The sequence below is a fragment of the Gouania willdenowi genome, chromosome 11 (assembly GCF_900634775.1).
Source record: "Gouania willdenowi chromosome 11, fGouWil2.1, whole genome shotgun sequence".
Classification (NCBI taxonomy): Eukaryota; Metazoa; Chordata; class Actinopteri; order Blenniiformes; family Gobiesocidae; genus Gouania; species Gouania willdenowi.
The window spans coordinates 27,575,776-27,597,620 of record NC_041054.1 but is presented as its reverse complement, the minus strand read 5'-3'; the positions used below and the strand labels follow the sequence as shown (position 1 = coordinate 27,597,620).

The 21,845-nt window shown below is 41.0% G+C and overlaps 1 protein-coding gene across 3 annotated transcripts; it reads right to left on the bottom strand.

Moving 5' to 3' along the window:
• Positions 1 to 1,962: 1,962 nt before the first annotated feature.
• On the bottom strand, positions 1,963 to 21,645 carry LOC114472498 (replication protein A 32 kDa subunit-like). Of its 3 annotated transcripts, XR_003675123.1 has the most exons (9): positions 21,529 to 21,645; positions 21,345 to 21,446; positions 19,410 to 19,523; positions 19,266 to 19,337; positions 13,772 to 13,879; positions 12,891 to 12,998; positions 12,227 to 12,324; positions 3,269 to 4,312; positions 2,567 to 2,886 (listed from the first exon to the last, which is right to left on the bottom strand). XR_003675123.1 is itself a non-coding variant. In XM_028461801.1 (8 exons), exons 1-8 carry the CDS (start codon positions 21,592 to 21,594, stop codon positions 2,004 to 2,006), a joined length of 741 nt encoding a protein of 246 aa, XP_028317602.1. In that variant the 5' UTR covers positions 21,595 to 21,645; the 3' UTR covers positions 1,963 to 2,003. The 3 variants fall into 3 exon arrangements, 2 of the variants coding, with proteins under 2 accessions (XP_028317602.1, XP_028317603.1); XM_028461801.1 differs by lacking the exons at positions 2,567 to 2,886; positions 3,269 to 4,312 and adding an exon at positions 1,963 to 2,076; XM_028461802.1 differs by lacking the exons at positions 2,567 to 2,886; positions 3,269 to 4,312; positions 19,266 to 19,337; ... (1 more) ...; positions 21,345 to 21,446; positions 21,529 to 21,645 and adding exons at positions 1,963 to 2,076; positions 17,919 to 18,502.
• Positions 21,646 to 21,845: the final 200 nt, after the last annotated feature.

The following is a 21,845-nucleotide window of genomic DNA, read 5'->3' as shown; positions in this document are numbered from 1 at the left end:
ATTTAAAAAAAATTAAAAAAAAAGAATTTGACTAAAATGCATGTTCATCTTTTTAATTGAACAAATTAAACCACTAAGGCTCTATTCATAGTCAAACAAGCCACGCAGCAGCGCTGTTTCTGGCTGTGCGCTATACTTCCTCTGTGTTTAATTCAGTCGCTGAGCGCCTTCATCCCAGCTACGCACTCTGGGCTGAGCAGCCCTGAAATGTGGGCGTTCCTATTCATATCTGGCCTTGCACGTATTCTCCCATCTGGCTTAAGTTATTTTCCTCTTAGGCACTTCCAACCCTGGAAGAGGTGCAGCACCCCAATAAGGTGAAACATTATATTGCACAAGAAATATGGACTTAATTAAATTTCAAGCCACATGGACTCATAATGTTGCAGAAGAGACTCCCAAAAATAATCTATCCAAAGTAACGCTGTCACGGGGGTGGGGGGAGTCACCCGAGCACGCCAAAGGATTGACCATCAGCATTTCTAATAATTTACCAGTTCTACACAGGACAAACTGTGTTACATTATTATATTTCATCTGTGCCGTCCACTCTTTTTTCTGCAGAGACGGTCGTGCGTAGTGGAGCTGATAAGCTGTGCACACCTGAGTTGTGCCTCAGCTGCTGCTGCTCAATTAATGAAAACGCTGATAGACGCAAGACTTCTGTCCACGTTGGTCACAGTGATGTCCAACTATTTTCATATTATGTCCAACGTAAAGCCACAGTTTGATCCACTACAGAGTGAATAACAAGTGACGCTGTCAGTGAAATGTGCATGAGACGATGAATACCAGAAACTGTTCTCACACATTTAAATGAGGCTCATCTTTAGTTCAGACTCGCTCACATCAGCTCCATAAGACAGTAAACAATTTATATTTAAAACTGCGTATCATGTAAGAAGTCAATGGTTCTGTTTCACTGTAAACATCTGTCTCCTCTGGATTAAAGCAGGACGCTCTGTGAAGTTATTTCCTCAAACCTGCGGCGCATCACACTCGGTCATGCTTTAGATTCAGGTACTGTATTGATGATGATGGTGCACTGATTATTTCTGAATGCAGGAATGTAAGGAGTTAATAAAATCAGGCTTTCCACACAAACAAACGTTAATCTGTCGTTAGCATAAGGGGTGAAAAGGAGAGATTTTAACTGTGACTCGGACAGAAGAATGTGGTCGATCATCACACTGCAATAATCTCATCAATAACCTCATCAAATCAACTTGTTACATTGTTTATCAATTAATGCCTTTCAAATTAAAATTGCCCTTTATCATTTTCACAGATTTCAATGACATTCACAAACGTTGGGAAAACTCCATGTTTCGTGATTTCTAGACAGCCCCCAAAAATGACATCATGCCCAGTCCACCTCCTTTACTTCAGACCACATTCATTCACAGACTACGTGCTTTTGGTCTACTTACGCATGGTGGGCATGTCAGGAACCTGGACCGGAGAATACACGCAGAAGAAAAGCGCGTAAAAAAATCGCTTAAGTCCAGACGTGAGAATAGGCCCCTAAATGTGCTAGCAACAATTTCTTCTAATTTAGTCTACAAGAGTTTAAGAAATTAGTCCTGAAAGCTTATCAAGTGCCCTACGTTCAATAGAATACGTCTTATTTTATTTCACCTGATAGTGTAACATGCTTCCATTTAGTAAGAATTGTTTCATTACATTTCTGTGGTTAGATTATTGATTCAACATTATTCTAAAGTGTAAAGAATGTGATGAAATACAAATTAAATATTTGGGTGCAACAGGAGAGTCTGACTCCATTTGAAGAAGCTAAGGAGTGAAACAGACGCATGAAGGACCAACAATGCTTTCAAAAAGGACAGAAAAATCTGTCTTTTAATGGTTTGTCGAAAACTTAGGTGTTTGATTACAAATTCAACAGAATCAACACAAGTCAGCAAATCAAAAACAAACAACTTTAAACAAGGTAAACATGAAAAAGGATTCTGCTTGAATGATGTCAGAGCTTTCGTCGTCGACTAACACTTAAAGTGATTCTCATCGATGGTGGAGAACACATGACCTTCACTTAGCAGAAAGGTCAAGGCTTTCCTGAACAGAGACGAGAGGGAGAAAACATTTTTTTTTTACTCTACATCACATGGGCAACTGGCAGCCTGGATGCTACATCAACAAAGCACACAAAAGGACAAAAAATACACAAAAACTCAGCAGGAATACACAAAATAACTCCATAAAAATACAAGATGTCTACAAATAAGTACAAAATGTACACAGAAATAGAAATACAAAAAAATGACTCCAAATACACACAAAATGACTCAAAAACGTACACAAATTATAGGAAAATACACAAAAAGAAATGGAAATGAAAACAAATATACACAAAAAAACACCATAATTAAACCGCAAGATATCTACAAATAAAAGAAAACATATATACCAAATTACACCACAATTAAACTGCAATATATCTACAAACAAGTTAAAAATGTACAAAACGACAACAAAAATTCACAAAACGACTCATAAACATATGAATTACAGAACAATACAAATTAAGAAGAAAACAAATATACACAAAAAAACTCCATAAACACACAATATGTCTTGCTAATGCTCAGACTTGCTGACATGAATGTTGACAACATGACCCTTGGATCAGGATCACATTTTTGGTGCCCCTGCTGTGATAAAAGTTGGCCATCTCTGCATTACATGTTTGAAAACAAAACAAGCTCAGGTACTTTCTCCACCTTTAGGGGCTGTACTACGAAGCTGGGTAAGCATATATCTCCGTTAGCTTCACCGAATGACATTTTCTGTCAGAGATCTCCTGTCCTACGAAGCTGGATATGAACATGTTCATGAGGTGATTTCAGCTTGGCTATGTGTACACTCCTGTAACAGGTGGAGATTGCAGCATCAGACCAATCGCAATCACGAATAAACTGTGTTGAAATGCGGGTGGCCTGTTTATTACATAAGACAACAACGCCAGGCCCCAAGAGGGCGCTATAACAATGTGAGGTCTGAACCACCATCATAACATTTCCCTTACTCAGTACATTATGAGTAATGATGTACAATATTAAGGTAGAATAACTTAAAACAACAATATAACTATTTTGTCTCAAAATTGTACTGTAGCAATAAAGTTACTATTTGACTGATAACATACACCCATGAACTAACTATGAAGGTGAGGTAAACTTAACCTTCAGCTGAGTGAAGGGGATTATTCGTCCCCAGACTGTCCACTCAGTTGTTCGAGAGTACTTACTACTTAGGGCTCCTGGGGTGAAGGCAGTCTCCCGTCCCTTTTGCGTTGAACCAACTAGGCAAACCAGTTTCTTCCAAAGCTGGCGGTCCCATGCAAGCAGATCTACATCCATCCTCCACGGCAACTCCATGTGGTCTGAGGTCGCTCGCGATGATGTCAACTCGTCTCCAACCTGTTGCCCTTGGGTCAAACTGGAGAATGGCTTTCGTCGGATGGTCAGGGGGTAGGAGGACATGGCCAAACCAGCTGGTGCGTTGCTGGGCAGCCAAGCAAGATGCTCGAGGCTGACACGTGTGGGCTCTTAGCACTTTGTTTGAGTCCCGCTGGAGCCACCTGATGTTTTCAATGGTTCTGAGAGCCCAATATTAAAACCATCTATTCTTGCAGCCAGAGTCATGTTCAAGGGCCTAGTCTCCGAGCAATAGAGCAGGATGAGACTACTGCCAAGTTGTAAATGCGGAGCTTTGTTTTGCATGAGATGGAACGATGCCGCCAGAGTGGTTTCCAGAAAGACTGCAGAGCTGAAGCTGCCAGGGCAATTCTGCGAGTAATTTTTGGTTTTATGTCCCCATTGTTCATTACTGTGGTGCCGAGATATACAAAGCTCTTACCAGGCTCAACAATATTGTTGCCAAGCGGAAGAGGGGGTGTCCAGCTCACTTGAATGCCAAGCTTCTCTGCCTCTTCACTGTATATGCCCAGGGCGTCTCTTAACTGCCTGTAGGATGTGCTGAGCAGGATGGTGTTGTCGGCATACTCCAGGTCAGTCAGATGTAGCTGCCGAAGGACATTCCGAGCACCCGTTTGCAGACCCTGGACATCAGATGGCCAATTTTGCAGTTGAAGAGACTGCCACACAGTCCTACCAAATGCCACTGGAGATGGGAAACCATGGACAGCTCTGCGCGTTGCTGTAGAGTAGCTTGAACAGGGCATTGATCTTCGGTGGTGCTCCGAGGGTCTGTAGGATGCTCCACAGTGAGGTATGGCAGACAGTGTCAAAGGCGGCCTTCAGATCTATGAACCCGATGTGGAGATGGCGATCTTTAAGGAATTCATAGGTTTATGTGTTAATTTGTTTATTAGGGGATCCCCATTAGCTAGTGCCATGGCAACCAGCTAGAAATCATACATATTACAATACATTACATTTGCAAGGATAAAACATAGCTAAACATAGCATCTCACAGTATCAAATGGAGTTTTAGATTATTTTTAAAAGTAAATTTACTGTCAATGCAGCAGAGGCTTGGAGGCAGGTTATTCCAAAGTGACAATGACCTGTAAATAAAAGATCTCTTTAAAGCATTGGTTTTTGGGCAAGGTAAAGCAAACTGCCCATTACTGGAACCTCTAGTGTTGTGTTCATGAACAGTATTACTAAAAACCATATGTGTATGTATAGAAACCGGAGATTTACTGCTCATGACTGACTTGAACAGCATAAGTGTATTAAAAGACAACCTATTGGCAACAGTAAGCCATGAGAGGCAGGCATGCATATGGATCACATTAGATCTTAGTGGTCTTCTCTATTAGCAAACAGATGGCAGAGATATGGTCTGTAGTGGAGTGGTTGGGCATGAAGCCAGCCGGCTGCTACTTCTGATGGCTGGGAGAGTGCGAGTGAGTAAGATCCTGGTGAAGAGCTTGCCTGGGATGGAAAGTAGAGTGATGCCTCTATGATTGCCGCAGATGAGGCTGTCAGAAGGGTAGGATGACGCCTCTGGTCCAGTCGCAGGGCGGCCTCTCTGTCACACACACGTGGTTAAAGATGTGGGTAAGCCACTCGACCATGCAGTCCCTACCGGATTTCAGCAACTCAGTAGTTATTGCACATATGCCAGGGGTTTCTTTGTTGTTGAATTTTCTTAGCGTGGCTTTGACTACTTTGGGTGTGACAGGGTCTGCAGGCGTTGCTGTGGGCTGCAGCATTTGCTAAAGCGGAGATGGTGGGTTCAACCGGGATAGTACCATGCTGTAGAAGGAGGCTGAAGTGCTCTTTCCAGCATGTGAGGCAGTCCGCTTCAATGGTAATTAGATCTTTCACCATGGCTGTCTTGATGCGTGGGCAATTTCGAGCTTGGCGTAACATACTCAATACATGACTCATGTTATTATTGACCGCAGACTCTTGGTGTTCAGCTTCTTCTTGCCAGAATCTCTCCCTATCCTCATCTATAGCCACATTGCAGAGGTGGTTGTCAGCAATACTCTGTCAGGTCGTCACGGAGGCGGGAGTCACGGCGACGGTCAATGATCTTGAGTGTCTTCTCTGATATCCATGGTTTTTTCGGGGGCAATTACAACATTGTGGGCCAGCAGGGTGACACTTTATTTAAGGACTCCCAGTCAGTCACTTTGTCAGGAGCCAGGGTATTGAAGTTGCAGCGGACGGAGCGGCTGAAATCTATGGCAATGTTGGGGTCACTGAGTAGAGAAGAGTCAAGGCCGAGTCTTGTGATGACTGACTCATAGCTTTAGCTTAAGCTGAGCTACCAGCAGACGATGATCTGTATTGCCGAACTCTGCTCCTCTGTAGAAATGGCAGTTTGTGACAAACATCTTCCAGTCTTGAGAAATGAGGATGTGGTCCAGCGCCTTTCGAGTTCTGCCATCTGGGCTGTACCATGTCCAGTGATGGATGAGTTTCTGAGGAAACCAGGTATCCGCGATGCAGAGGTTGTGATGGTGGCAGACAATTACCATTGTTGCGTGTAGACCTATCGGCAAAGGTAATGCCGACAGGTGAGCCAGTGGGCCGGTCGCTGCTTGATAGAGTGGCATTGGCATCAGTAGAATGATAATGTCATGCGGTGGGGCCTATTCAGCAGCCTGATGGGGTAAGTCAAAGAAAACATCCTTCACATCCTCATTAGTGACATTGGTGGGAGCAAAGGCAACAATATTTGTCATCTTGCTGTGTTGGTGGAGAAAGCTGGCAGACAGTCTGTCGCTCAAGGGTGTCCAGCTGATGAGGGACCTACGGATGGCCTTTAGGATGGCAAGTGCCACACTATAAAGGGCTGTCAGTTTATTGGGGCCACTCCAGATGTAGCAATGGTTGCGCGCTGTTGTTTCACCATTGCACTTCACAAAGCCCTGCCAAAGTGATGTTATAGCGGGAGAGCTCTCAACATAGCAAGGTGGCGAACTCTGGGACGAAGGAGTGTCTGGACGTTCCATGTGGCGATACGAGTCTCATGACGGAGATGGTCCGGGGTGGGCTGGGGTCTGTTACCGTGGGCAGTCCGGTTTCTTTCTCTGGTAGGTCCGTAACAATGTGGTTTTTCCTGGGTGGGTTGTTAGCCCTCCGCAGGATAGTCGGATGGTAAGGTCGCCACCTTCCAGAGTACTGACACGCTGCAAGTCTTTGTCTGGAACCTCCCACGACAACGCCAGACCCAATAGAGTGTTCGAGAGTACCTACTATCTTAATCAAAGTCCTGAAAGAGTAACTAAACCCATGCTTTCTGCTGACCTGCCACACACACTGTCTGTACATACACACCTAGTTTGGTAAACCATCTGATTAGACCAGAATCTGCTCTTTATGGAAGCACAGAGTCAAAAACATCACTGCAGGAACACACGGAGCAGTGGAGTTTTGCATTAGGGATGTGAATAAACGCTCAATGTGGGCTGTCATTGGAGGACACCCTCCTCTTAGCTTTTATAAAAGGGGCGGGGCCAACAATGACAGTTGGTGATGCACGATGGTCACGATAATCTGTTTCAGCCAATAGCAAAATTAAATTGTAATAGCCAGTTGTAAACTGACATTTACAACTAAATATGTAAAATTAAAGTACTTTTAATAAAATGTTAAAGGTGGACGAGGATCACTCAACAGCACAAAAATACATACGTATTCAGCAGAAAATAGCTTGGGGTTTAGTACCTAGGAGGATAACTCTTGTTGGATATCGTCTCGGACTGAGGCAGGATGGGCAATGTGGTGCAAAGCTTTCTACCCATCAGAAGCTCTGGAGGCCAGTGGCCGTTGGCAAGGGGAGTGGTATGATATGCCATGAGAGCCAAGTATGGGTCGATCTCCTTTTGCAGTAGATTTTTACTGCCCTAACGGCCTGCTCAGCTTTGCCATTGAATTTGGGGAAATCTCGGGAAGGTGGTGACGTGGATAAATCCCCACTGATGAGAACTTTTTGAAGTGCTCCGATGAGAACTGGGGACCGTTGTTGCTCCAAATCTCCACCGGGATGCCACACGAATATAGATTTCATGTGTTCACTCACAGCAGCAGAGATAGTACTACTTAGCTTGGCCATTTCCACAAATTCTGAGTAGTCCACTAAAAGTAGATACTGGTTATTCCATTCAAAGAGATCAGCACTCTAACTCCCATGGTCTTGTGGGGAACTCTGGACAGTACAGTCCCACAAGGGTGTGGCCTCAATCTTGCACATTTCACATTCAGCCACTAACTTATGCAATTGTGCGCTCAGTCCCGGCCACTGCTTTGCTCTTTCTCCGGATTTTGCAATGCCCTGGTGACCAATGTGCAGTCGGCCAAAAATGTCTTTTTGCAGTGACATCGGGATTACTATGTGTGTGCCCTTCAACAGCAGGCCATCCATGTCTGTAAGGTCACCAGCGTGTTGATAGTCGGGAAATCACAGCCCAGACATTTTGTGTTTTTCTGGCCAGCCCTGCCTGCAGTATTTTTTACCTGATCTTCTAATATTTGTTGTAACATATCTGTTGTGGAAAGAGACCACTTGATGTGCATACAAGTCTGTCTCCACTTTGAGTGTTTTGTTGTGACTTCTTTTTTGGCGGCCTGGATAACACATCAGCTTTTGCTCTTTGCTTGCCTGGTACTTGTGCAATAGAGAAAAGTCTCATCTGCAGACTGTCAACTCGTGGCGGGAGCTCATCTAAGATCTTTGAGCCCAAAAGTGAAACCAAAGACTTTTGATCCTTGTCTCTATGTGAAAGTCCATGCCGATAAGAAAATCCGAGAAGCGGTCACGCCCAAATTATGACCAATGCTTTTTTTCTGTACCTTTATTTAGTTGGGCTGAGTGCTCTCAAAGCAAATGCAAGTGTTTTAAGCGTGCCAACCTCGTTATATTGGAGCAGCACCGCCCCAAGTCCAAACGAGGATGCATCAGGTGACACCGTTGTCTGCACTTTGGGATTTTAAAGTGCCAAGGTGGGTGGTTTGCACAGTTCTGTCTTAACTGTGTCAAGTGCTTCCTGTTGTTCCTCTCCCTAGCACCACACACCTTTGCTGCTTAACAGGTTCCTCAGAGGCCGTGTTTTCTCTGCAAGGTGAGGGGGATATTTACTGAAATGATTTACCATCCCCAAGAACCGTTGAATGCCACTGACGTTGGTGGGTGCCTCTATTTTAGTGACTGCATTAATTGTATCCCTTTTGACAGAGTCATCAAGTTTTGTCAGATCGACACACACACAAACCTCTTCTTCTGTGCGCTTTGGTACTGGGACCATCTTAGCACACCTGTCGGTGGGCTACTCCACTCTCGAAATTACCCAGAGCAAATGGTTTAGCATCTTGTTTTAGCTCCATTTTATATTCTCCATTCTTTTTTGCCTAACCCACTGAACGGTTTTGGGGAACGTTCCATCACTGCCTCCACTGAAGTGAGGAAAACTGACTCGGCTCTAGCCACCAACCCTAGAGCAATGCTCCCAGGGCGGCTGAGTATTCCCTGCACCAAATCTGCTACCACATACACCAAAATCCTGTTTTGTGTCTTTTGGTTAGCTGTGAACTTGCCTTTAACTACTCGAGGTGACTTGCCTGCCCCATACAGTTTGAGTTTTGTAGGTTGCAGCAGTCGTCTCTGAGCTATGGATTAGTACACTTTTTCTTGGAAGACAGTAACATCTGCTCCTGTGTCTATTTTTAGCACAGTTGTTCACTTTGACGGTTGTGGCCCAAGCTTTATCCATCTCCTTTGAAGGCACTGAGCCCAAAAATGCCACTTCCCCAGCATCAGTGTCGCTGCCTGTTGCACAAATCTCTGACACCTCCCGACCTACACATTCTGGCATAGTGTCCATTTTTCTTACACTGGTAACAAAATACATCCTTGGCCGGGCATGCATCTCCACTATATGAAGGCGTTTTACCATACAGGTTACATTGTTGAGCATCGTCCCGTTTTATGTCTCTCTCTGATGCATGTCTCATTGTCTTTACTGATTTATTAAATGTCTTTATTTTTGCCTTGACACTGTCACTATTGCATGGATTTTCTTGCCTGAGGTCATTTTTGTAACATTCTGTTTTTTTACAAGCTCACTTTAACAAATCCGTATGGCTGCTTTGTCCAATGTTAGCTCCAGAAAGCCGCTTGTCACCTATCCCCACAATGAGTCTGTCCGTTATCATTTCACTGTACAGCGCACCATAGCCACAATGCTCTGTCAGGGAATCAGAATTACTTCATTAATCCCAGGGGGAAATTGCAGAGATGGAAAGAACGTGTCTGCTGTCTCTCCCATTCCTTGTTGTTTCTGGTTAAATTTAACATGTTAAAAAATCCCGTTTCTACTCATCACAAAATGCACGTCCAACTTGGACACCAGAGTTTGATACACTCACCTCCGCGTCCCATTCCCATTTAAATTAATTATGGTCAAAGACAAGAACATGCATGCAGTGCTCATTATATCCAGGAGCGAAGACTTTGTCGACATCCACTGTAAGCAACTCGAATTTAATGAAGCACCTCACAACAACAAACGCATATTTTTTTTTTTTTTTTTTAACAGTAACAGATAGTTACTTTCCTTGGTTATGAGTTTCTTTTATTATAGAGTAATTCAATTACTAACAGTTACTTTTTGGATCAAGTAGTGAGTAACTGTAACTAATTACTTTTTTTAAAGTAACATTCCCAACACTGCTCTCGGGTGATTCGTTTAGCTTCGCACTTACTGCACTCCAACATCTGACCATGTAACGCAGGTTCACTCAGAGCAAGCACTCCTCATGACTCTTCACCCCAACAAAGACAGCTCTGTGAAATTGATACATTTGTGTGAAATAATCGAACATTGCACATTTCACAACACATCATATATGGATATGTTTGCAAAAACGAAGGGAAAAAAAAATGTTACCGACACCCCAGAGAGTGAGTGACATGACGCCTACAAATACAGTTTTATATTAATAATAATTGTAATTAAAATGACATGATCATTGCAAAAATCTGCTGATCAATTGACTCTAATGCCTGTAGTAGTCATAAAAAAGCACACGCTCAATGCCTAAATCTGGCACCACTTGAGGACGTGGTGCACGGGAGACTCTGGAGGAAGCGGATCTTCAGAGACCATCAGGACCTAATAGTGGGGCTGCGCCCGTGAGAACAAGGTGCTGAGGGTTTTCTCCCTCGGTCCACCGTGAAATTCATATCAGAAAAATATTCATTAAGAATGTTCACCTGACCTTTTATAGGCACCATATAGGCAGAGCAAAGCGTTTTCTCATGTACGATAACCTTAGAGTAGATTGTGATTTATAAACAGAAACAGGTGTAGAATGTGCGTGTGCCCTCTTTTATAAATCTGAAAGTTTTTTTGCGTATGCACTTCCTGGTTTTAAGCGTACGCCAGCTTAAGTGATCTTACCTAAGCACAATTTTATAAATGAGGACCCTGATCCCGACCAGGTAAGGTGTTCAGTCTAAGTTACTATGGTGATTTAGCTTGGTAAGATGTTAGCCTGCGTTGTAGTACAGCATACACCTAATAAATTCTGCAAGTTAGCTCGAAAAGAGGAAATCTAACTTCGTAGTACAGGCCCCTTAAGGTTAAACTTAAAACGTATAGTTATTTGAGAGTGCATACAGTTAGAGCTGGTTCAGGTAATCCTGAGCATTTTTCTAGTTATGCTGCTGTATGTTTAGCTGCTGGAAACACTTCTTTTTAAGTGTTGATGCTTTAACCATGTGTTTCCCACTGTGCAGTCTGTGCTTTCTCCTCTACATTATCTTCCTTCTCTCTCTGTGTCCTGGCATTGGAGCTGATGATTCCTAATCTATGTTCATGGTTCAAACATGTTGTGATACTCTGACTCAAATGATATCTGTGAGGTTGGTATACTGACCAAATCAACAAACTGATAAATATTAGTCATTAGCAGAAGCCACAGATGTTTTTATACAGGGACATATTTAAAAAAATGCTAAATCTATTATCTACTTGATAGACAGAAAACAATTAGTAACAAGATGAAATACATAACTACAGTGATGACTTGGACTAAACACAACAATTAAAAAATTTACCTTAAGGTACATAGTACAATTTGAAAGTTGTTCCCTTTTCTGAATACATAGACTTGAGCACTCAAAGTGGAAGGACCATTAAACCTAGTAAACCTACAGTGTTTCTGAACAGGATTGTAGAATATACATTTAATAAGTGTGAAACCCATTGTTTTAAACACCTTTGTTCTATGTTTAGTTTCGTTTTGTGAAGGTTTGGCCAAACAATCCAGGGGACAATCACACTCTTCTTTCTTGTACTTTGTAGGAAACCGTGGGGCGACCGTGGCTCAGTGGTTATCCAGTAACCAAAGGGTTCGGGGTACGAATCCCGCTCCAAGTCACTGTTGTGTCCTTGAGAAAGCCACTTTACCCACATTGCCTTGTATGAATGGGTATAAATTGTGCATAAATGTTGGTGGTGGTCAGAGGGGCCGTAGGCACAAAATGGCAGCCACACTTCTGTCAGTATGCCCAAAGGCAGATATGGCTAAATTGTAGCTTACCACTGCCAGTATGACTGATGTGAGTGACTTGTGTGAATGAATAATAGTTACTGTAATGTGCTTTGAGTTTCCTCAAAAAAAAGCGCTATATACAGTAAATCCAAACCATTATTATTATTATTGTGAAACATAAGTTGCTCCTAAATTTCACAACCCTTTTGAACTTTTTAAAAAGCTTGTACCTGATGTCCTCCATGCTGAGGTCATCCAGATTCGTCTTCAGTTTATCCGAACCGATACCGTGGGGGTTTATGGAGTACCTCCGGATCACATCCATCACCTTCACAAAAACGCATGGATTATTTTATTTTCAACAAACAAGAAGATATCGATCACATGTTTCAGTTAGCATTTCCACCCTGTGGTTGGATACTAACATCAATGAGCAACTAAACTCAGAGATTTAGGCTGGAAATTCAAAAAAATGCCTTAACTTTGGACGGGGCTCCTGGAGCATTTAAGACCCGCCCAGTCACTCTCTAAGTCAGCCAACAGGCGCTAGTTTTGATAGGGGGGGCTGCCTCAAAAACATCATCGGCCTCCATTCTCAGCCAATCGCAAAATTCGATTGTAATGGCTTTGTTTCAGCCCATATAGACCGAAAAAATTTAATTTTTATGACAAAATACAAGTTGATACATTTTGACTAAAACAGAAGAACTAGACTTCAAACCAAATGAGTTTGCTTTCAGACATTTCATAATCTTACAGATGAAATCTAACAAATTTTATTGGAAAATATTTGGTCAGCAACACATTCTCAATGTTCCTTTTGTAATATACAGTAGATAGTCGAGTCACTGTGGTGGAAATGTCAGTTGATCTGCTTTTGAAAACATTCCAAACCTGGTTTTGTGCAGAAGAAAAAGAGTCCAGGACGCTCGTCTCCAGATGTGCATAACTGTATCTGTCATGCAGTGAGGCAGGAATAGTGTTCATGTTCACATCAACCATCTGGGACAAAAAAAAGAAAAGAGGACAACAGTGTATACTAGCCATTATACCATTACCACTGAAGGTTATAGTAAACTCCACCAATCACATCTCAACAGTTATTTGGTTTTTTTTTTATTAAGGAAAATAAAACAATGACAAAGTAAATTCCAAAATCCAATCAAAAAGTTGAAGATCTACATATCTCCAGGATCAGAACAAAGATCATAGATCAGGTTTGAGCCTCCGTGTGAATAAAGAAGTTAAATTTCCTCAGGATATGTCAAAAAGTTATGAACAATATCAAAAGGAAGGTAGGTACTGATGATACAATATCCAGAACAATTTTTGGAGCACAATGTAGATGTTTGGCTGGTTCTACAGCACCACCTGCTGGTGACTTTGTACCTCTAAACTTGGCAGTGGTTTGCACACTCTGACTGCTTTTATTGAATTTGTGAATATAGAGGAACTTATATATCAAATGCATCATGATTCACCTTTTTTGATTTTTTTTTATTTTATTTAACAAAATTCTCCAACAGGCCCAAGTGGAGGTTCTGATGGGCTGGATCTGGTCCACTAGCCTCGAGTTTAACTTGGTTGGGTTATGCAGACTGAAGGTATTAAGGTTGACACCGATACACCGAGTTCATCATACGATAGACAATAATTAGCTTGCAATAATGATATCTTGGGACATTTTAATATCACAATTTTGGCATATGATGTATTGTCCCACCTTTAGTAATTATTACTGTAATTATGTTTACTGTAACTACATCCATCAGTACCTTTCCAGAGAGATACATCTGTGCTTGGACAACCTCCATCATGTGAGATGTGATCTCGTTCAAATCCTTGACACACCGAATATGCATCGCCACCAACATTATTTTGCCCTGGATGAAATAAACATGTCATTATTTTGGTTAAAACTTTCAGATCAGGAGCATTTATCCAAAGGACAGGGGACTTCAGTTTATAAACACTGTGTACGTAAAAAAGAAAGCGTATGCCATTTATAAGCAACGTTTGGGACTTATTAAAAAAAAAAAAAACCTGACGAGATCATGAGCAACACCTCCACGGCAACTCTGACCCTGCCGTACGCACAAAATCATGAGAAAGGGGAAACTCCGCCCCCAACAGGGGAAGGATGAAATTAATGATAGCTCTGTGAAATTGATACATTTGTGTGAAATAATTGATGCCCCAGGGAGTGAGTGACGTGCGCGCACCTACAAATACATTATTAATAATAATTATAAAATAAAATCACATTATCATTGCGCAAAAGATGCACAGTGGCTTATCTGGCACTGCTGGAGGACGAGGTGCACGGGAGACTACGGAGGAAGCGGATCTACAGAAACCAGGGAGACTAGGGGGAGACCCCCCCCCCCCCCAGCTTTTTGTCTGTGATGCTGAGCTCCAGTCCGCTCTTTCCTCTACCTGTTATAAAGACGTTCTTCCTATGGAGATTGATACACATGTTCTCCTCCGTTTCTATGTCTGACCATTTCTTCTTCACCTCAGTCACAGTCTGACACTCTGAGGCAACGCAACACAATCGGCCTTTCTGGCATTCGTAATACACACTGTCACCAAATTACGCTCTCCTTGATACTTCCACCTCGCATTGAGTGTGAATATTCATTAAAGGGCCCATGTTACGCTAAATCAACTTTTCTATGCTTTAAACATCATAAATAAGTTTTTTTCATTGGTTCCCTCAATCGTTGGAGGGTAATTTTCTCCTCACTTTAATTTGATGACTCGTTCCCACTTTGATGATGAATTTGATGTGGCACTTAGCTGGAGAAGCTGCGTCTCCAGGAAGCTCTCCCAGCGTCCTTCGTACAGTGCTTCGTATGTATTTTCTACAGTCTATGTATGTCCAGCAAACGCCCCGCCCCCACGCTCTACTACGGAGCGGGTGGGAGGAGGGCGGGCCTTCCTCTGGCCCTATGTCACCGTACTGGGAGGAGAGTCAGTCCCTTCTATAGACACGCCCACTCATGAATATGCATAACTAGGCTGCAAATTAGCCTGTTTGTGTAAAGTTGCTCAGAAAGTGACTTTTCAGAGGCTAAAACTTTGGAAAACAGGCGAGTTTGGGAAAATAAACCTCAAACACTGTTTTTGGGGTTCTTAGAACAATTGGAAATGGGTGAAAAATAGCATGATACTGGACCTTTAAGGGCATTCACCTGACCTTTTATAGGCACCGTATGGGCGGAGCAAGGTGTTTCCTCATGTCAGAATCAGAATCAGAAATGTTTTTAATGGCCATGTAGTTTTAAGGACAGTACAAGGAATTTGTCTTGGTATGTGCGACAACTTTCGAGTTGATTGTGATTTATAAACAAACGCGTGGGAAGAGCATGCGCCCTCGTTTAGAAGTGAGTTTTTTTGGATATGCACTTCCTGGTTTTTAGCGTATGCCAGCTAAAGTGTGCTTACAGCTAGGGTTGCCACCTTTCAGAAAAGAAAATAAGGGACACCCACGGGATCGTGAACACAATCCTCAAAAATAGAAACATTTTGACAGAGAACATTGTTTACCAAACGTTTTTGCCCCATGTACCCTGAGCTCATGTTATATATTATTTATTAGTGTCTGCAGGCTTGTCTAAACTCTTTCCTGTGTCTCATCCAGCATCAACCTTGAATTTAGGCCTTTTTATTCATTTATTTCTGATGCCTTTGTTCATTTTGGAGAGCTGTGCAGAAAATTGGATAAAAAAAAAAATCTATAATGTTGAAAAATAACCTGAAATCTTTGTGTACCTCCTGAAAGGTGTTTATGTACCCCTAGGGGAGCAGTCTGCAACCATTATTCTTAAAGGAGCCATTTTGCTTCCTCACCTGGATTAAAATCTTTCTGGAGCCAAAAAAAAAACCTTCTTAATGAAGACAATATAGTGCATAAAATTCTAGTTACAATTATATTGAATAATATTAATAATTTTTAAAAATGTTGACGTATTTGTAGTGATGCAAAAAACATTTTTTTAACCTATGGAATATATATAATATAAAATATTAATGTATTTATTCATTTAATGTTAATTTTTGTTAAAAAGCCATACATAACATGCCTATTTAAATTACCTAATACTACTGTAATAATAAATAAATGATTTTTTAATTGGACTTTGAAACCTCCACATCCTAAACATTAAATCACAGTATATTAAATCAATCCAACCATGATGTGCCTTACTGTATCAGCCACAGGAGATGATGGATGTATGAAGAACTTCTCAGATATCTACGGTGTTGTTCCCCTGATGTCAGACAGACCACCGTGTGACACTGAAAACTCTCTAAAGTTGGACATTTTTAGGGTCTGAGCAGCGCAGGTGTGTGTGTCATCTCTTATTCCCTCTGTTCAACAGTCCCTGAAAGCACCACACACACATCCATGTACACAGGACACACCACAGAGAGCGGGGGTCGATGAAGATCCCACCACCAAGGTGTTGCTGGCCTTGGCATTTCCTGCCTGTGTGTGTGACGTCTGATGGACATGTCTAGTGTCCTGGTCATTTATGCAAATACGGAACAAACAGCGTTCTGTTTTGCCTCAGTACTGAACGCACCATTAAGAACCAAATAAGGAACGATTCTGTATTTTAAGGGACAGGTGGCAACCTCACTTTTATAAATGAGGCCACTGATCAGACTTGTTAGGAGTTTGAACACGGGGAAATATCGACTCTTGTAACAAGCTATGGGCTTCATAGATACGATAAAACATCTCTAATTAGGTGTGGGTTTCTACATTAAGTGCAGGATAGGTTGTTTCAGAGACTTGGTGAAGAGTCCAGAGCTGAACGCTGGGGAACACTTCATGATGTGGAAATAAAGCGTCAAACTGCGATGGACAGTATTTTAAGCAGATAAAAGCATAGTGTAGGCCTCAGATCAACAAATAAAGATTTGAAGAAAAAAACTTGCTTTGTGGGATGCAGATAGTTTTACTTCATTCTGACTGAAATGTTTTGTGTTTGCCCTAAAAACTCTGCCAAAGTGACTTCCCAACACATTTCTGATGTTTTCACTTAAAGTTGTGGGAAAACAATGAACGTGTTTGTTGGGGTTCACACAGGATCCAAATCCAAAATTGAATGTCTGACAGTGAGGTGATATCACAGGGAATACTGGGAAGAAACTAGAACAAAAATGGAGTCAAGCCAATCACTGTTCTCTTTGAGTGGAGAAGAAAAACAACCAGAGCATCATTATGTGTCTGAACCTGGCCCTACCCGTCGGGTACTGTCGGGCTTGGTTCAGGTACTAATCCCTGTAAGGGACTCCACATCCCACAATGCAATACATCATTTTTTTTCCCAACAATCTCAATAAGAGTTTAGGGTGGAGATCAGAAAAAAACAATTTTCAGGGCAATTTCAATCATTTGTCTTTTTTTTTAAGCAAGTGATCTTTATTGATACACAAGGCTTACACAATGTCTTTATCTGATAAAACAATAATAATCTTCACAGCTTTAAAACTGAATCTTTGAACACAGAATGTCTCAGGTTCTCTTCACATTATGTTCATTTATTAGATTTTTTGCAAAATCCTGAATATTTTTCTAGTCCTACTGCTCTAGGTTTAGGCTGCTAAGAAATATTTTCTAGTACACTATGTACAGTAGTTCTCTTTTTACTCTACATTTACTTAAAAATCAGGGCTGACCAAACTATGCCCAACCCATACCATTGTTAAGAGAAAAATACAACAAGTATGGGCCCAAACAGCCCAACAGTATTTAGATCTCTGCACAAACAGCTCAAGAATGAGTCAGAACAATTTGTTTATACGTACATTAAACATCCTTTATTCATTTGCCAGAGGCCAGCCTTTGATTCGCCTCCTTTGTGTAGCTTCTCGCTCTAATTGAAACACATCACCTGACCGCTCATTTACCATGCAGTGCACAAGATCTTCAGCTCTACTTGTGATGCGACGATGTTTGCTCTCCATCCTGTTCTGTGACCACCACTGAGTCAGGTATTCAACTGCAGTCCTCAAGGGTCTGATTCCTGAGACTTTTAGATGTATCCCTGCTCCATCAGACCTGGTTGAACCCAATGTGTTGTCATCAAGCTCTGCAGAAGCATGATAACGAGCCATTGATTTGATTCAGGTGTGTTGGAGCAGGGACACATCATAAAAGTCTCAGGAATCAGACCCTTGAGGACTGGAGTTCTCCGCCCCGTGCCAGAGGTTTCTGTTATGGGAATTTTTTCTACTCAATCGTTGCCAATGCAGAATGTGGAAATGTTGGGGATTATTTTTCTCGACAAGTGTTTCTCAATGGGGGGTACGTGTTCCCAAAGGGGTATGCAATAGCATCTCTTCACTAGATAAAGAGAGGGAGAAAAATTAACCAATAAAGTGTCAGCCTTGGTATCATGAGACATGAGATAACCGGAAATGATAAAAACTACTGAAATAAATCTATTCAGAAGCCACTAAATCAGTGTTTTTCAACCTTTGGGTCAGGACCCCATGTGAGGTTGCCTGAAATTTAGATTTCTTAAATGTTTTAATTAATATTCTTTCAGAATAATAATAAAATACAGAATCTCAAACTGTATTTCTATACTTTCACTTTTTGGAATATAAATCTAGTTCAACAAACATGCAATAAAAAAATTAGAAAAATAAAAACTGAGCTCAAACATGATCAAAAACTATTTCTATAAAAAATGTTGGGAACCACTGCACTAAATACTGTTTCTTTCCACTTAATTATAAAATGAGATTCTTTAAAAAGTGTGTTATCACTCGTTCATTACATCATTATGATCTATAGTTGTTTTTAATTTGTTTTCTAAGCAAAAATGTTGTAGTCGGATTCAGAAACAAGAAAAAGGGGATATTTGGGCCAAAAAAGTTTGAGAACCACTGCTCTAGAACATGTCTGTGTGATAAGCACCATGAGATTTACATTATATGTGACGCTGTATAAAGACATTGAATTGAATCAGCGTTCCGACCTTCTTCCAACCATGGTTTGAGTTTTCCTTAATTCCAGAACATGTGCCAACAGTTTATTCAGAACTGACATGGTTGACTGCATTTCTTCCGAGGAAGTTAAATTTTTCTAAATTCCAAACTGGTATCACTGTCATACTAACCTCCTGTCTCTCAAGTAGCCAGTTTTGAGCTGCAGATCATGGCGACCCAAATTAATTCCAAGTATTATTTCATAAGGTTTCAGTCATACGTGGAGCTGATTAAGTAAAAAAAACTTCACCCACAACTTACAGAAACTTGGCGCAGACTTCCAACAACCTTCACGTACGCTCCAGTGGGCGTGACACTCATTTGCTTCATGTCCTGGTGACAGAGTATTACACAGCAGCGTTCTTCACACACACTATTTATTTAAGCCCATTGACGCAGCCAAACCTCACTGCTGAGCCACTGCTTTACAGGCAGAGGTGGAGCGGTCATGTCATCCACTGAGTACAGCACGCTAGTAAAGAATGAAGAGAATCCTCTGACTGCACCCACCACTGATACCTGAGAGAGGAAGAAACACATAGCTAGGATACGGATTTATAAAAAGCATTTGTTTTTATTGGATTACTTTTTTTTTTATCTAAAAAAAATATATAAAAATTGTCCTGGAGAAATTAATATGCTATTACAAAAATTGTGTTTAATACTAACTTTAGAAAAAAAATAGCTGTAGACTGTTGTGCTTGGGTCAAAACGACCCTGTTCAGTGTTTAGCAGCATTGAAAAATCCATTAAGTTGTATTTTTTCACCTTGAAAGTTGAATTAGCGAAAATTAATTAGCTGTACAAAAGGAAACTTTAATTATCCTTAAATTAATTTAGATCAAATGAATCAGTCAGATCACAGCTCAAAAATACACTGAAATTATGTAAAGCAGGCAGGTTTGCACCTGTCAATCACGTTTAAACATTTAGCTTTACATATTTACATTTAACTTAAAAAAAAGTGAGCCAAATGTTAACAAATATGTCAGCTATGAAACAGTGACTACGTTTTTACATTTGGCACAACATATAAAATCCAGTTAAGCTGCTTTCTTTTAAGATTTTAGTGAAGGCAAGGCAAATTAGGGTCATTTTCACCCCAAGGATCACACACGGCTTGATGGGAGGTTTTTTCCAAGAGCGTCAACGTTCTGATAAGTAATTATAAGTCCTGTGTAAAATAGATAAAACACTGATCTTAACAGTACTTCTACTTGAGTAGGAGTTATCAGTAGTCTGTACACCTCTTGGAGTCAAAGTGTGTTCAGCACATTAAAAAAAAAAAAAAATCATGATCATTTTATGCTTAATCAATTGTACCTTACATCAAATTAGGAAAAGTCATGAAACATGAAGTAAAAAAAAAAATGTATGAAATCAACTATAAGCATTTTCACACTCTGGAACTGCGCATACGTTATGGACGAGAAGGATTAAAATGTCAACAAGTTTGGTCAGTCTGTTTATATTTTAATTTCAACCTAACAGCGTTTGTAATTCTAGTAGAGCTCTTTAGTGTTTTAACAGTGTTTGTATTATTCATATTAGACATATTTACAGAATTTGGACTCTACCTGGGAATGATGCACATATTGTAAAACCGATGTGAGAAACAGTATCAAAGCGAAGGATCTCCCTTGCTTCCACACTCCTTGTAACTTGTGATTATGTATTTTCTGTATTTACCTTTATTGCGGTTAGTTTCTTTTTGACTTATCTAATTGTTTTAACAATTGTAAGAGTCTGAGTTTTTGAAGAGCGCTTATAAATAAACATGTTATTATTGATGAGACGAGCAAGATTTCTGAGTGTGAGAAGGACAGTATGAGTTCTCACGTTGAAAAGGTACATTTACGAAGTTCACTAATTAGGTCCATGATTGTTTTTAATCAAGCTATTATTTTAATTCAATTTAAAAATGTGAACGAAGTGCAGAAGATGGACAGGTCGATGAGTGAAACTGCACTGATTGGTCACTGTCTGAAAAGCAGGAAAAGACCTGAAGAACCTTTTCAGGTCTGGTGCAGCATTAGCTTTAGCAGCTAACTCAGCATTTCTACCCTGGAGACCAATACCACGTTTATGGAAAAAAATCTGTGAAGGAATCAATGCTCCAATGTGAAAAATAATGTGGATCTCTGTCAGATTCACTGTTAACCCCTCCTTGACCTTTGCCCTCATGCACAAGAACTGAACAAGAATGAGATTTCTAAGAGTGTGAAAAGGCTTATTTTGGAATGCTAAACATTTAATGGGGTCAAATTGACCCCAATAGTTAAATAAGTTAACATAGAAAGTGAAAGAATATTTTCAGGAGTTAATTGCCTGTGGTCGTACCTGGTTGATGTCCCAGTGGCACACAGTGAAGGTGTCATGTCCGCTCTGAGACGCAGACAGTAGCTGTGAAACTGTGCATGGCAAAACTGCCAGAGCAGCAGCCTGTGGTGACACCAAAATAATGGGAGTCAAATATAGAAAAAGAGCAAAGAGAATGGTCACCCTCAGGATAAACCAGTCATACCTTTGCTGGTGGTTTTGGATTGGTGGCAGCACTGGAGCGACCTGTGTAAAAACAACAGTGATCCATCAGGTACCTGTGGTTCTTTATCTAAAACAAGTGTTCAAATACTTCACCTCTACTCCACATGGTAACGTGCCAGCCGTTGCACCAAAGCTCCTAATGCTTCAGGTGGAGGTAATTAGAGCGATCACCTCAGCTGCATCACCACACATCTAATAACAACACAACCCAACAGCTTCTGTTCCTTTTTATTACAAATCCATCAATTTGACAGTGATTTGACAGGCATTCACTTCCTGTCCAATAGGATTCATGAA

Excerpts from the sequence above, each read along its gene's own strand:
- LOC114472498 (XM_028461801.1), bottom strand. The coding sequence starts at position 21,594 with ATGGATCACTGTTGTTTTTACACAGGTCGCTCCAGTGCTGCCACCAAT. Across the intron at positions 19,524-21,344 it reads GCCACTGGGACATCAACCAG|GTATCAGTGGTGGGTGCAGT; the intron begins GTACGACCACAG and ends TTCCTCTCTCAG. Across the intron at positions 12,325-12,890 it reads TTTCTTCTGCACAAAACCAG|GTGATGGATGTGATCCGGAG; the intron begins GTTTGGAATGTT and ends GTTTTTGTGAAG.